At 47.7% G+C, this 16557-nt stretch overlaps 1 protein-coding gene across 2 annotated transcripts in view; it reads left to right on the top strand.

Annotated features, from left to right (window-relative positions):
• LOC147677582 (chymotrypsinogen 2-like) overlaps window positions 1-7397 on the top strand; it is a 61640-nt gene extending 54243 nt beyond the window's left edge. For both annotated transcript variants that reach the window (XM_086945241.1, XM_086945240.1), the window contains 2 exons: window positions 3951-4084; window positions 7176-7397. In XM_086945241.1, coding sequence (XP_086801367.1) covers window positions 3951-4084; window positions 7176-7337 — 296 coding nt within the window. In that variant the 3' untranslated portion in view covers window positions 7338-7397. The remainder of the gene's footprint in view (window positions 1-3950; window positions 4085-7175) is intronic.
• Window positions 7398-16557: the final 9160 nt, after the last annotated feature.

Genomic DNA, 16557 nt, shown 5'->3' with positions numbered 1-16557 from the left:
GATCTGCCATTGACCCAATCCTAGTTTGTGAGTCACCACTGCAATTGTAGTGCAGTACCCTCCGAGATCTGAACGCAATCAGACATATTCCCCTGATGTTGTGCCCACTGGAACTTCAGGTCTCACTGCAGAGCTCACATATGCCACCTGGCATGACCCCCCAGCGAATGCAGGAGGTCCGCTGTAATGTGGAGTTGGGAGATGACTGCCTGGGGCGAGCCCACCTTCAACAGCCCATTGTCGAGATAGAGTAAGACTGGAATGCGCAGATGAGTTGTGACCACCGTCATCACTTCCGTGAACACCCAAGAGGCGCTGGTAAGGACAAAGGAAAGCACAGTAAACTGAAAGTGCTCGTGGACTACCGTGAACGGCAGGTAGCGCCAGTGGACCGGCAGGACTGGTATGTGAAAGTAAGCGTCCTGCAAGTCCAATGCTACCATCTAGTCTCCAGGGTTGAGGGCAGACAGGACCTGAGCTAGCGTCAACATTTTGAACTTTTCCTTCCGGAGGAAGCGGTTGACGTTCCTGAGATCCAACATAGGACGCATGTCTTTACTTTCTGGTGCCCAAGAAGGACAGTGGGAATAGTAACTAAGACCTACTTATGGAACAGGAACTCGCTCAATAGCTCCCTTGGCCAAGAGAGCTGTAACTTCCTGTTGGAGAAGGGCGGAATGATCCTCTGACATGCGATGGTATTGAGGTGGCATGGATGGAGGGGTAGTCTTGAAGGGGAGGGAGTAGCCCTTCCGGACTATCTGCAAAAACCACCTGTCTGACATGATGGCGCTCTAGTGGAGGAGGTGATGGCGAAACCTGCCACCCACTGGCAATCTGTGGCCCTGAAAGGTCAGACTAGGAGGGTTTGGAAGCTGTTGCAGAAGGCGCAGTGGTGGACTGGCCTGCTTGCTGGCCCCCAGACCCACAACAGTAGATCCTATGTCCTATGTCCCTGGCCGCGCAGGGGCTTAACAGCTTGCGTCAGCCTGTGGCCGCGGGTAGAACGTGGTGGAACATCCCTTCCTTAGCCTCAAAAGGGGCGAAAAGCAGACTGCGCCGGTCGGGTGGAGAGGCCCATGGACTTGACTGTAGCCCGGAAGTGAGCCTGTTGTCTGGTGTGACACCGAACAGGCGACGGCCATCAAAAGGCATGTCCAGCAAGGTAGCTTTGACATCCCCAGAAAAACCAGTCGACTTCAGCCAGGCGTAGCCTCAAAGGGCTACTGATGTTGAAATTGTCCTGCCTAGTGAGTCAACGGTGTCCAGTCCACATCTTATGGTGAACTTGGCTGTGTCTCTCCACTCGGTGACTCCACAGGAGAGCATAGCCCGGGCCTCTTCCGGGCACTGTGGCAGCACCAGCGCTACAGTATCCCACACAAAGTGGGTGTAACAGCCCAACAGACATGCAGTGTTCACCGACTGCAGTCCCAAGCTGGAGAGAAAAAAACATCTCCTTCCTAAGATGGTCCAGCTTCTTGGATTTCCTATCAGGTGGAGTGTTAGGGAATGCGCCTTTGGATGTAGAGGCTTGGACCAACAAGCTCTCAGGGGTGGGGTGTTGGGAGAGGAAAGAGGGGTCGCCCGGAGCCGGGAGCTGGGCAATCATCCTATCCACAGGGGTCCCCATGTTGGGCCTGGAGCAGGTGCCCAAAAGGATGACAGTAAGAGCTTCAATGAAAAGCAGCAGGGGCTTCGAAGAGGCTGCTGCTGGTTCAAGCACCTCCGTCAGGGGATTAGTCCTTACCGCCACCATAGGTAGCTCGAGCGCCTCGGCCGCCCTATGCAACACCACTGCATATGAAGCACCCACCGTCGTAGCCACATTAGGAGGAAAAAGCATGCCAAGGTCTGGGGAGGTATCCAGACAGCTGGCTTCCCCCAACTCCTCTCTTCAGTCTGATTCATCTAACTGGTCAGCCAAAGGGTCCACAGACACCTACCAGTCCTCCTGACCCTCCTCTGGTTGCCAATCTGGCCTGTAGGAAACACCAGGGTCGAACAGAGGTACAAAAGTACTGCTCGGCACCTGCGTTGGTCTGGCTCCAGTAGGAAAACTCAGAGTCGACTCTTCAGGTTCTGCACACGGAGCCGCGGGACAGGAACCGTCTGCATCCTTCGTCACGTCAGACGACGGACGGAGAGAAGTCGAAGAGCGACAATGCTTCTTCGATGACTTCTTGTTACTCAACTTACCTGAGGATTGCAAAGACTTTGAGGGACCAGTTGCGGAGTCACCACCACTTGTCCTTGACCTTCCACGCCACTTGGACCTTGTACGGCAAGGAGCGGACTGCTGGGCCTCGAGAAGCTTTGGGGACTGCTCCCGCAAAGACTTCGGATTCATGGTCCGGCAGTCGGAGCACGACTTGGGATCATGGTCACTCTCCAGGCACCACAGGCACATGCGGTGTGAGTCCAAGGCCAACATCAGATTGCAACAGGTGTTGCATGCCTTGAAGCCGGGCTGAGGACGACTGGACATCCTGTGTGCACCAGGAGTCGTAAGACTCAAAAAACGGTGTTGACAAAAGTCACAAAAAGTCAGTCAAAAAGTGAACGGAGGTACCACTTTCTCCGGATCTATGCTGGTTGGCGCCGAAAAAGTAAGAACTGACCTCAGCGCGCGAGGGCCGTGTCTAAGTAGCTACTGCGACGTCATCCCGGCGACCGCGACGCCAATGACGAACGCAGAGCCAACCGACACCACTTTCAATGCGCAGGGGTACTGCTGACAAAAAAGTTCTCCAGATCCAGGCTGATGCCTGGGGGTAGTTCTAAAGGTAAGCAATTTATAACTAATTGTCTCTTTCAGATACTTGAATTTGGAAAGGTTACCCTCTGTGATTTCTGACAGGGACTCCTAAGAGAACAATGAGTTATACTTTAAAATTTGTCCCCATTTATTTACTCCCCCTTTAATCAGAGGGCTTGTCAACTTGTCTTGAAGGCATTTGAAAGTCCCCTGAGTTTTCGCTATTTACCACGAGGTTTGACCTCGCGGTAAATAGCGGGACGAAATTGCGAATTCGCAAATTTTAAATGGATGATGAATTGCATTTAAGGAATCTCAAATAGAGATTCCTTAAATGTAATTCCTCGCAAAATAGCGAAATCACTATTACGGATTTTTGCATTTGGGATGATGAATCCCAAATGCAAAAATAGCGCTCGCAAAGGGCCAGCTAGCATATTATCAAGCCTGCGCGATAACATTATCGCCGTTTTATCAGCAGGAAACTGCCGATAAAGTGGCGATAATGGGCTTGATAATAGGCTCTATGTAATTCCAATCGAAGCTCATGTTTGATGTCCTTCTCATCTAACATGAGCTTCGATTGGAATTCCATTGTGCATATTATCAAGCCCATTATCGCCACTTTATCGGCAGTTTCCTGCCGATAAAGCGGCGATAATTTTATCACACAGGCTTGATAATATGGCCCCAGATTCTCAGAATCTGGCCCTTTGCGAGGGGATTTCGGCTTCATGAATCAGGCTGAAAGCACCCATGTGCAACGACACATTGGTAGAGTTGCATCTGAGTCCCACGTAAAAGGGCCTGCGTAAGTCCGTATGCCTGTTGTGAAAAGCAGGAATAAGGATTTGATGCAGTGAATTCATAGAAGTGGTGCAGTGAAATCTCACAGATTTCACTGTGCCATTTCTACGAGCCATTTTTACAATGGAAGGCCCACCCTGCGTACATTATACCCGATGCAGGTATAATGTAGCGGAGGCCTTTACAAAGTGACGCATCTGCCTAGGTGCATCAGTTTGTAAATATGGCACAGTGTGGCACATTGTTTACACCGAGGCAGCGTCACAAAAAAGTGATGCAACAGCAGCATAAGGCCTCATAAATAAGCCCCACAGAATTTTACAAGCAGTTGAAACATGGTCAAGACATTCACTGATCAATATTTTTCTATGACTTTACTTTACAGCCAGCAAAACTCCAGACAAGCTGCAGCAGGTGTCACTTCCGCTCCTGACCAACACTGACTGCAAGAGATACTGGGGTAACAAGATCGCTGACGTCATGATCTGCGCCGGAGCTTCTGGGGCCTCCTCCTGCATGGTAAACAACCACGGCCAGATGTATTAATTTTTTAATGCAAAACAACATAGCAACCCCGGCCCTGATTTACAAGCATTTTGCCTTGGACACAAACGTGAAGCAAAAGGTTGGGTTGGTATTTGCAATCCATCGCAAATCATGGTTTGCGTTAGATTGTCACCCAAAGAAATGTGCTGGCTCGTGATACTTTGTGGAAAGGAGATGTTTCATGGGTGGTAAATGGACATATCCATGCTTTCACCCATGCATTTTGACCCAAATCCAAATCTATAAAATCCTGTGCCTCACTGTTGCTGGCATAAAGAGGAGAAATATGTATATTTCTCCTTGTTTTTCCCCTTTGCATGTGTGCAATCTGTTGCACACTTACAAGCAGGAAATTGCCATTCAGCCTAGTTTGTGTGCAGAATGAAAACCCCTTCCTGCACAAAAACTAAGCTGACCACAACTAAGACATTCTTGCACTATGGTACAAGGGTATCTGCATTGGCATATGTCAGTCAAACATGCACCAGCACAGAGAGGGAGCAAAACAGTGCCACAACTTTGTAGATATGGGGCTGCTCTGCTCTCTTCCACTCATGGAACGCAGTGCAGCACATTCAATTGCTGTGCTGCATTGTGTGATTTATTTGTCAAACTGGGCCCACATTTGCTGAGCTACCATATTAAAAGTGACGCACCGACAGCGCAAGGGGCTTGTAAATAAGCCTGAGATTGCTGCTTCCGTTATCGCCTGCACTTGTACTCCAATAAGGCTGCCTTGCATGAAGCACAGTCAAGCACCACAATGCAGTGGCGAGAGTGCACTTTCCAGCCTAGATTTTGTACTGGAAGCATGGGCATATTAGCAACATCTTGCGATAATTATCAGCAACCCCGCTTAGTGCAAATTCTTTTATCGCCTCTAATAGCTGGACATTATCGCGGAGATAACGCAGTATTACCAACGTTTATCTTCACGGCGATAACAAATCCAGCAATAGCGGCAAATCCCATCTATAAGGTGAGATTTCCGGAGGATAAAAATTCTATCGCTAAGGAAAATCTCGCTAAAAGGCAGGTGTGGACTCAGCTGTAGAATCCACCTCCCATTGACTATTATGGCTAAGTCCGGTTTTTACCAGGTATAAAATCATGGCGCTAATCGTGGTTAGCGCCCGGTTTTTTATCGCGTCGTGGGTATTGCTAATAGGCGATAGCTGGGTTAGCGACTGCTTTCAGTCGCTAACCATTTGGGTACGCCCACTTTGCATGTCATTAGCAATAAATATCACTGACATGCAAAGCGGGCCCCAAACCGGTCGCTATCACCTGGCAGCTGTCCCTAACTGCTGTTAGCGACAGCTTGGTAATTGGGCGATAACAAAATCGCCGCTTTATCGGCAAAAAGTGCTGTTAAAGCGGCCATCTGGCCCTTGCTAATATGCCCCCATGTCCTTCCAGTACAAAGCTGTATGTCTTAACAAACAGAAGTATTCCACTCATTGATGTTTGCTTTGCACTTCAGCACACATGCAGTGTGCGTTTTTGGAGAAATTAACACATTTCTCCTTGATGGTGCCTGTTTCAAGGAGGCATTCACTTTTGATGCAAAGCCTGATTTTAATATCTTAGTAAATCAGGCTTCCGTTAAAACCTATGGGGGCATATTAGCAAGGAATTGCGTTATTTATCGCAAAACGAGCTTAGCGCGTGTATTGTTATCGCTGGATGTGTTAGCGGAGAAAACATGCTATTAGCAACGTTTATCTCCATTGTGCTAATATATCCAGCGATAGCGGCGAAATGCCTGAATATTGCTGGAAATCCATTGAAGAAACAGGTAAGTCATGTTTTTAGGAGGCGTTAGATTCTAGCGATAATCGAGCTTAGCGCAACTTTTTTTATCGATTCGGCTGCGTTGCTAATAGGTGATAGCTGTGTTAGCAACTGCTTTCAGTCGCGAACAGTTTGGGTACGCCCACTTTGCATGTCATTAACGATAAATATCGCTGACATGCAAAGCGGGCCCCAAACCGGTCGCTATCATCTGAAAGCTGTCGCTAACTGCTGTTAGCGACAGCTTGCTGATAGGGCGATAAAAATATTGCCGCTTTAGCGGCAAAAAAGTGCCGCTAAAGCGGCGATATTGCCCTTGCTAATATGCCCCATGGTTGTTTACACTGATCTAGCCACTTAACGCAAAGGTATGCAAAGCAGGGCAAGAGCTTTTCGTGCTTAGATAATGGTACTTTTCCAGCACAAAATACCTTTAGTGTTGTAAAGTAAATACCAATGCTTTGCTTTACAACAGTACATACCGCCATATTTACGGCTTCAGTGGCACAGAGCAACGTATCAAGTCATTGTGCTGTGCTGCCCTGCATCTCAGGAAAAGGGCAGGTATGCTTTTATTTATCCAACATTCCTGTCCTTCTCCCTTGTGCTCGTGCTATTTTGGCAGCTTAGCACCAACACAGGCACCCTTGCACCATGGCGCAAGGGTGCCTATGTTGTAGGTAGGATTGTTTTTGTTCAGGAAGGTGCACCTTCCTGCAAAAAACTATCCTGGGTGTCTTTTGCTTCCTTCTATGTGTGCTGCATAATGCAGTACACATAGGAAGAGGAATAAATTAGGAGAAATAAACATTTCTTCTTGTTATGCCTCCCCTGTGAAGACGCATCTTTTTGGCACATTCCCAGGTTCACAAAGTCTTTTAAATCTGGAAATGCATCAAAACCATAGGAGTTGCGTGGGAACACCCATGCATCGCCCATGGAACACTTACCCAGGGCAGAGTAACACAATGCAGCGATTTGCGCTGTGTTGCATTACTCCACATTTTTGAAGCCACACAAAGTGGCTTTGCTTGGCTTCAAAAATATGGTCATAAATATGGCCCAAAGTCTTAGTAAATCTGGGCCTCCGTCTGTTACTCAGGCAGTCTCTCTTTCTCAGTCAGCCTGCCTTTTTTAACTACTTTGACATCTCCCCATTTGTCAAAGTACCCAGCTCCCATAAACCTATTCCTATCCCTTCCTTCTACCTGGTAATGTCTTTGCATGTGCTCTAAGGTTGCAGATTTCTGACCTGCCCCTTTGATTTTAGGGTGACTCCGGAGGACCTCTTGTGTGCCAGAAGAACGGCGCCTGGACTTTGGTGGGCATTGTCTCCTGGGGTAGTGGCAACTGCTCCCCATCCTCTCCTGGAGTCTACGCTCGCGTCACTTCATTGAGAGCTTGGGCTGATCAAATCATCGCTGCTAATTAAACTTGGTGCCTATTAAAGATTGCAAAGTTAAATCCAATAAATGGAATGCCATACATCCTAGCTTTGCCTTCAAGTTATTTTTCTCATTTAAGATGTGCCGTGCTGGCCATGGTCAGGTCATAGGTGCTGGAAGTAGGGGTGCGGGGGTACTGCATCACCCCCTTGCTGAAGTCCAGAGGTTGAGTGCCTTTGATTGCACAGCAAATGTGACAAGATAAATGGAAAAATGAAAGGAATCCAAATTGCTCAGAGGTTAACTGTCAGGCTTTGTCTTCTGACAATGTACTACTTATTTAGAAACTGTTTTTTGCAGTCAGATAAATAAAAGTAAAGTGAGAGGATTTTGTAAAAGTGACCTAGGTGACAATCTTGCTGGGGTACAGGAAGTGAAAGGAAAGGCACTGGGATGTCAGTTTTTTTTCTAACATGGAACATCATTTCAATTCCTGTAAATTACCTATACACATATTTCAAAATATATCAGCAAATAGGAAAAAATAAAGGAAGCACACTTTTTAATAATTGTGTAGTGGGAGTTTTTAATAGGATCAAAGGAAAGCAAGACACTTTACTTGGTGATATGCAAATGATAAATATTAATTGAAACCCGGTTTCAACACATTATCGTTTGTGTGCTGTTCGACCCAGGTGTTTCAAGATGGCTGAGGCGTATCAAAAAACAGTCAGAATCCACCATTCCAAATAGGATGAGTATGACACATTTGCCCGATAACCTGTGCTCACTCTCTGGTAGCTTGGCATCAAGCAGTCAAGCTTATCCTCAAGCATGAGTGCTAAATATTGGCACTACACCCCTCCTCTCAACACACTGCGTACCCCACAAAAATACTCCACACCCCATGTATAAAATCACTTTTCTTTGTATTGCACACACACACACACTGAAATCAAAATGAAATACACATTGTATATACATTATACACTCTGACAATTGTGTATAACTGTAAATTTCTCTTCTGAAATAAAAACGAAACACATAACTGTAAAGTGTATATATAGTATATGCAATTGTCGGACTGGCGACTGTTTAACTTTGCAGAAGGGTCAAAAGCATACTGCAAAGTTAAACAGTCACCAGTCTCTGACTACGCCTCGTGACACAGCCCCTCAGTCCTTCAACTCCACCAGCCAATGATACACGTAGTCCCAGCTGGCTCCCTGTTGACTAGACAGTCAGAACCACCTAACATGATGAACAAAACTAGGTAACTGTTTCTTTCCAAGATTAGACCTCCAGGCGCCTGACGGCACCTGCACGGGTGCAGGATCACTGTCCCACTCGCAGACAAAAGGCTGGGACCACCCAGGAAGCTGGTGTGCTTCCACTTCTGGAAAAATGTTTCCCCGTCAAGCATGGTGTGGCTTGCCTTAGACTCCCAGCGGTTAGATCAAGGTGCCATAAATACCATGAAACCCCTCGATTCTCGTCAGGGTGTTTTCCACAACAAAGCACCCTATGGCGTGGGGTCAGCGAGAGGGTGCCAACGACCTGAGACAGAGGCCGGGATGTCAGGCACTGTCGTCTGATCTGGAGGTTGAAGACAATCTCAGCTCCCAGCTCAGGGTCTCCCAACACCCCTCAGACACCACAGACTCTGGGGCACAAGCATGCACAGATCCCCTGGTTGCAAACAGGGGTCCCAGGTCCCCTTGTTGCAAGCAGGGGTCCCTCAGACTCTACAGGCCTTTTCCGCAGTAGTCGAGCTCCTCACGTCCAATCAGCTCAGATGGCTGCTGATCTTTGCACACACACTACTTTTGCACAGCGAGATGATGGTGTATGTCAGGACGGTCCTTGTCTCAACCACGATCACTTCCGCTCACTACTATGATCACTGTCTTCGCCGCACCCAGTGTGGTCCTTATGATCTTGTGGAGACAGTGAGATCCTTTGTGTCTCTGGGATCTCATAGGCAGGAGGCCAGCTCAACAGCCCTTGGAAAATATTTCGATACCGAGGACATGACAGTTGGCACTTAGCTGCCGGCCAGTAACATCTAGACAAAGTCCACCAAGTGATAGTCCCCTTCCTGGAGCATGACACGCTCCAAGCCACCACAAGTCTGACAGGCGGAATCATTAGGGCAAGAGGGACTGCAACTGGACCATGAACAATAATCAAGTATTGGACCAGCGTAGTATGGTTCCAAATCCACTACTTTCGGAGACCAAAGCGCCAGTTGGTATACCCATCATGTGCTTTGAAGATACGGTCGGTTCAAAAGTCCACTTTTGAAATGCACAAGCCCTCTCTAAATTGTGTCCCATCCTACCCTGGGAGGTTTATTAAAAATCTTTAGTGGGGCTAAGACCAAGCCCCTTGGAATACAGGTGCCAATTCCTCCCCCACATAACCATCAGAAAGGCCCCTCAGAGTCAGAGGTCCGCAGTTTCCAGAGAACCCCTAGTTTATAGCCCTCTATGTACAGATGTGGCTGCCCCCTAGCTCAGAGTTGTGAATTAGGAGACAGGTCGACAGGCACACAGAGCCAGAAGCATCAAAATGCCCACTTTCCCAAAGTGGCATTTCCACACACGTAATGTCCGATCCACTTGCACTACTGGAGAGGATTCTCCTTTACGAACTCATCAATATGAAACACTATACTGCTACTATTTTGCACATAGGAAATACTGGTCAATAGCTTTTGTCTACATCCCCCATGCTAATCCAATGCAAACAGCAGGCCCGCCATACCAAACCCCTCACCTTTGCCATTCACAACCCTTGCATGTAACACACACGTGTACATGCTCTACCTCTTCCCAACACCACACCCTGTCACCAGGGAGAATTCCGATATAGCAAGAGACATGCAGAACCTTGGCACATAACTTTTTACATGCCAAGCTGAACAACAGTAACCTGAGCACACAGGCCCTACCAGGGCAAACCTGTGGCAATAATAATGAGCTACCTCTGTGTATTGCACAACCAGTGCTGCAGGCCCAGGGAGGAGACTTTGAGGAACATGCCCTGGGTACGTCTTACCCCTAGACAAGGGACTTAGGGGCATATTAGCAAGGGCTGGTGATATAATTATCTCCGCTTTAGCGTCCGTTTTTGGGCGAAAAGCGGCAATAATTATATTGCAATATCATCAAGGATACGCTAGCGCGTGTTTCCTTGATGTAGAGCCTGTTTTTTCACAGCCTCGCCTCGCATCGCTAATGAGATGCAAAGAAGGCGTGGCTGTTAAAACGACACATGTTAATATCGTGAAGGCAGCTTCACAATGTATGTATATGACGAGCACAATGCTTTGGCACTGAATGGCTGTTTTAAGGCTAGCACCTAGATCTGCGGAAAACTTGGAAGGAGAAAACCAAAAAGTCGAGGGAAAGCATCCTAGAAAGGCCATTTTCAACACGCAACTTCTTGTGCTAGAACAGGATGCTTTTGTTGAACACTCTTCACTAGGAAAACTGAGCTGTATTTTCAAAGTAGAGTGTTATAAAAAAAAGTCAGAAGAAAAAGATGATGTTTAAATTGCTTAAGTGATGGAATTAAAAGACACAAATGGAAAATATTTCATGATACTCTTGACAAAGGCCCAGTATTTTTAGTGGAGCTGTAGGAAAGCTTGTGTGTGTGTGCACATCTCTATTTTGTAAACCAAGAGCTGTATAATATGTTGAGTAAAGCAAATGAACCTGCAAGGATGGGTAGTGACTAAGTACAAACAACTTTAAAAAGTTAAGCACATCGGACGTGTACTGTACAGCAGCACTCCCTCCTTTTTAATGCCTGCTTTGAAGTGGTGGTATTTTGTGGTGCAAAACCCTGTCTACTAATATTAGTATATAGAGTATTGCATCAAAAAACATGGGGCCTCATTTATGAGTAAATACAGAGGGGCAGATTTACAAGCCCCTTGCGCCACGTTTACGCCGCTGTTGCGTCACGCAAGGCGGCGTAAACGTGGCGCATCCCTATGAGGTATTTACAACATGACGCATCTATGGAGATGCGTCACGGTGTAAGGCCCTGCGCCACATGAATCCTGCGTCAGGTTTCATGTAGGCGTTCGGGTGCAGGGGGGGCGTTCCGTTGCAGGAACGCCCCTGAAAAGTGACTCCGTGAAATCTACAAGATTTCACTGAGTCACTTTCCCAACGCTGATGCATCAAAACCCTGCGCCTGCTTGAAGCAGGCGTAAGGCTTGACGCACTACGTTAAAGATAGGGCAAGTTGGAAAAGTGCTGGAGTTGCTTGCCGCACGCAACACAACTTCAGCACTGCGCCAACTTTACACCCAAGATGCGACACGCATCTGTTCATTCCTGCGCTATGGTGCGCCGCATTGTAAATGCGGTGCATCATAGTTGGCGCAAGGATGAACTTGCGTGCCGTATCTTTCCTGACGCATCTCTGCCGATTTGCAGAGACGCGTCAGGCAACGTATATCTGCCCCAGAATATATACCAGTGTCTAAGAGGAAGAGAAAGAAGGGAAAAGCTCAACAAAGCCCATGATTCATAAATATGACATATGGTTTATATGTATGGATTCCCATCACTCACCATGCCTGGTGATTAGCTTCATCATTTGGGTATCCTTTTGTAAAGACTGACATTCTTGCTCCATAGATATCAGCGCTCTAGGATGTCAAAAGGTATAGTTACCAAGATGAGCAGAATGTAGATAATGGAGTGTGTGGGACAAAAATAAAAGTGCAGTGCAAAAACGGTGAAGTGAAAAATAAAATTGATGCGTAGACAAACTGTGAATTTTATTGATGTCTGCTAGGATCAAAAGTTAAAAACAGTGTTAATGACCAGTTTTAACAAATAGCCGTCCTTGATAGAAGTGGTGGTCTTCAGAGCTGTCGGGGAGGCCACCTTCCCGACGGCTCTGAAGACCGTTATAGGTACCGACGGATAGAGCGGTGCCTCCTTTATCCTGAGCTGTTGCCAGGTGGGGTGAGGCCTTGTTCTCCAAACTCACGAGACCACTTGTGAGCCTACGAGGAATTCTGGACTGTGAGAAATTATACTCACATTATCAGCCAGAATTATCAAGCGAAATGCGCTCGCAAAAGGGCCAGATTCTGAGAATCTGGCCCTTTGCGAGTGCAATTTTTGCATTTGGGATTCATCAACCCAAATGTAAAAATCGCTAATAAAGAATTCGCAAATTTGCGAGGATTAGCATTTAAGGAATCTCTATTAGAGATTCCTTAAATGCTATTCATGAAACATTTAAAAATTGCGAATTCGCATATTAGGACCGCTATTTACCACGAAGTCAAACCTCGTGGTAAATAGCAAAAACTTAGAAAAATGCATTTAAATAAATTTTTCTAAGTTGCATGTAGATTACATTTCAGGGGTGCTACAGGGTGTCCTTTGGACACCCCTGGCACCCTTGAAATCGCATCCTTATTTGCGATTAGCAAATTGCTAATCGCAAATAAGGAATAACTCCCCATTCATTCCTATGGGCCTTTAGGCCCATAGGAATGAATGGGGAGTAAGGCCCATAGGAATGAATGGGGAGTTATTCCTTATTTGCGATTAGCAATTTGCTAATCGCAAATAAGGAATGTGTAGGAATCGCAATTTATTTAGAGATTCCTACATGAATCCCGTTTTGCAAGTCCTTAATAGCGATTCCTTAATAATCGCTATTAAGGACTCGCAAAACGCGACTATGATGAATCTAGCTGTATATCCTTTTCTGGTTTGCAAAAACGTTGGTTTAGCTTACACTTACAGCAGTAGCTTTATTGTATATAGAGGTCCTGATGAAAGCACATGGTTTATCTTTACCGTTAAGTGCTAAAACATGTTGGCCACTTCTGTCAAGGACGGCTATTTGTTAAAACTGGTCCTTAACACTGTTTTTAACTTTTGATCGGAGCAGACATCAATAAATTACATCATAGTGCATTTTTGCCGCTGTTGGTGCGTCACAAAAAGTGACGCAAGGGCTCATAAATAAACCCTAGCGTATGAAGGAAGCACTCCGGGGCTGGCGGTTCTCAGCCGGGGACCAGATGAGCTGGGACTGGGCATCACCTTCCCCCTGTCCGGGACTCCTTCCTCTGGCCTGCTGTGTGGCAAAGTGCCTGGGATGGGCCCGGACAGTCCTCCCTTGGGTATCCGGGCCTGAGAGCTCTGACTGGGCGCTCACTACACTGGGCCTCTGTCCTCCACTCCGCCATGGACCTGGGACTCGTCGGGGGTTCCCCAGCTCAGTTTGGATTCAGGAGCTCTGGCATGATCCTTGGTGGCCCTGGGGTGGTGGGTGCCCTCCCAACCCAGGGCTCCATCCTCAGGCGTGCCGCGTGGCTTGGCACCTGGGACGCAGGCCTTGAGGATGCCTCCCCTGCGCATGCCAGCCCGAGACCTCCAACCGGGCTTAGGAGAATGGGCTCTGTCCCCCTGCTCCGCCATGGTCCCAGGATGGGGGTCCGTTGGGCCTTAGCAGGCCTCCCTCCTGCTTTGCCCCCCTGTCAAGGTGCCAGGGTGGGGACCCCTGGTTGGAGGTCCATCGAGGATCCCAGTCCACAGCCCTGGGCCCGAGGCCCAGCTGGTATCTCCGAGCCCCCAAGCCCTCCGAAGGGCAGGTGGGAGCCCTCATGCAAAGGCTCGGCGCAGGCAGATAGGTGTCCTTCAGCCATCCGCGTCTTGGTTCCCCTCAGTCTAGCGGTGCACACGCATCACCACAAAGGGGGTACCCTTCCTTCGTTGTACTAGGGACAGGGTACTCCAAAACCCCTCTCGGCCTTGCGGTCCTCAGCCGGCAGCTGGATGGGCAGGTATGCTTCCCTCAGCCCGGGGTTCCATCCCCCAGCCCAACGGATGGCGTGGTGCCCTGGATGGGAGCCTACAGGCCCGGGGAGGCCTCACCTCTGCCCGGGAGCCCCAATGGGGTCCAGGGGCCCCATGCTCAGTCTCCCTGCCTGCCGCTTTGCCAGCAGCCTGAGACGGGTTCAGCCGGGTCAGGGGAGGGTCCTCCAGCTTGGCTGGGTTTAGGAGCTCCACCAGGGGACCCTGAGTAGGGGAGCCTCCTTACCGCAGGCTCCGTCTTTGGGTCTGGCGTGCGGCAGCGTGCCCGGGACGGGGATGGTTCCCTAGCACCTCTGGGCCTAGGAGCCCCCAGTGCGTTCAGGTGCTCCAGTCCTTGCGAGGGTGAGGACCTGAAAGGTATTTTCAGACTTTAAGAAAGAGGGAAAGAACCAGGCCGATGAGGGAAACAGGCCAACATTTCAGAATCTCTGCTCAAAGCACAGGACAGCAAAAAGGTGGGGGCATATTATCAAGGGATTTATCTCTGCTTTTTTGGCTTTAAAAGCCAAGAAAGCGGAGATAAAATTATCTCCCTATCAGCAACAGGGTGCTAACACGCAAATTCGCATGTTAGCACCCTTTTTCTCTACGCTTCCCCTTGCATCTCTAATGAAATGCAAAGGGGGTGTTCCAGAGAAAAATAACAGGAGAAATGTTGTTAAGCGACATTTCTCCTATTATCAAGGATTTCGCTAACCCTGTTAGTGATAAAAAAAAAGCAGCGCTAACCGCGGTTAGCACTGCTTTTTTTACACCTGGGGGCATATTACCAACAACTTGCGATAATTATCGCTATGTTGGCTTAGCGGCAATATTTTTACCGCCGAGCTGCGGCGATTTTTATCGCTTAGGAACCTTGGGGCATATTACCAAGCAATAGCGATAATTATCGCTATTGCTTGGTTAGAGACAAACATTTACCGCTAAGCTGCGGCGATTTTTATCGCAAATAAACCTTGGTATTACCAAGGTTTATCGCAAATGCGATAAAAATCGGCCGCAATGCATGAATATCGCTGAAAAGTCAGCGATATTCATGCATTACCGAGCTAATGCTCTTAGCCATGTTGTCCACCTCCCATTGGATAACATGGCTAAGAACTGCTCAGGGCAGGTGTTAGCTCTTGGAGATATTCGCGCTTAGCGCGAATATCTCCAAAAGTTGGTAATAGGAGATAGCGATGTTGGCGACTGGAAACAGTCGCTAACATCTTGGCACGCCCACTTTGCATGTCATTAGTGATAAATATCACTGACATGCAAAGTGGGGCCCAAGATGGTCGCTATCTCCTACTAGCTGTCGCTAACTGGTGTTAGCGACAGCTAGGTAATAGGGAGATCATTTTATCTCCGCTTTCTTGGCTTTTAAAGCCAAAAAGGCGGAGATAAACCCCCTTGATAATATGCCCCCTTGCTATTATCAAGGTTTATCTCCTAAGCGATAAAAATCGGCCGAAATGCATGAATATCGCTGAAAAGTCAGCGATATTCATGCATTACCGAGCTAATGCTCTTAGCCATGTTATCCACCTACCATTGGATAACATGGCTAAGAACTGCTCAGGGGCAGGTGTTAGCTTTTGGAGATAATCGCGCTTAGCGCGAATATATCTCCAAAAGTTGGTAATAGGAGATAGCGATGTTGGCGACTGTTTCCAGTCGCTAACATCTTGGCACGCCCACTTTGCATGTCATTAGTGATAAATTTCACTGACATACAAAGTGGGGCCTAAGATGGTCGCTATCTCCTACTAGCTGTCACTAACTGGTGTTAGCGACAGCTAGGTAATAGGGAGATAATTTTATCTCCGCTTTCTTGGCTTTTAAAGCCAAAAAAGCGGATATAAACCCCCTTGATAATATGCCCCCTGGTATTTTCCTGACTTAGCCATGATATCCTATGGAAGGTGGATATCATGGCTAAGTTTGTGAGCCCCTATCATCAGGCTAACGGCAAACTTCAAGAGATTATCGTTGGTTTTCCAGCGATAATCTCTCAATTGGCAGTTAGCGCGAGGATTTTTATCACTTCTGAGATAAATCTCTGCGATAATTTCCGGTGATGCTTAGCGTTAACAAATTTGTTGCTAAACGTTGGTAATATGCCCCGTGGACTGTTCACATGTGTCTGTCTGGGAATTTGCTACGTTTTTGGGGGCACACCTCATTAGGAGGTGTTGGGGCTGCTGGGCAAGGGGAACAGGAAGTGTGAATCAAGCTTTAAGTGAAGTGGCACTGTATGCCTTTCGTACCCTAACAATGTTGATATGCTGTGAGCCACCACTGTGCTCTGCACATAACCATGCATGTCCTTTTTTCAAACTTAAATATAGAAGGATATCTCTGTCTAGAATGTAAGCACATGAAACAAGACTGACGTGCCCCTTCAAGTGTACCTGAGAGG

Source organism: Lissotriton vulgaris, chromosome 12, assembly GCF_964263255.1.
Source record: "Lissotriton vulgaris chromosome 12, aLisVul1.2, whole genome shotgun sequence".
Taxonomy (NCBI): Eukaryota; Metazoa; Chordata; class Amphibia; order Caudata; family Salamandridae; genus Lissotriton; species Lissotriton vulgaris.
The sequence above is the reverse complement of the archived record's forward strand: the minus strand, read 5'-3'. Positions and strand labels throughout refer to the sequence as shown.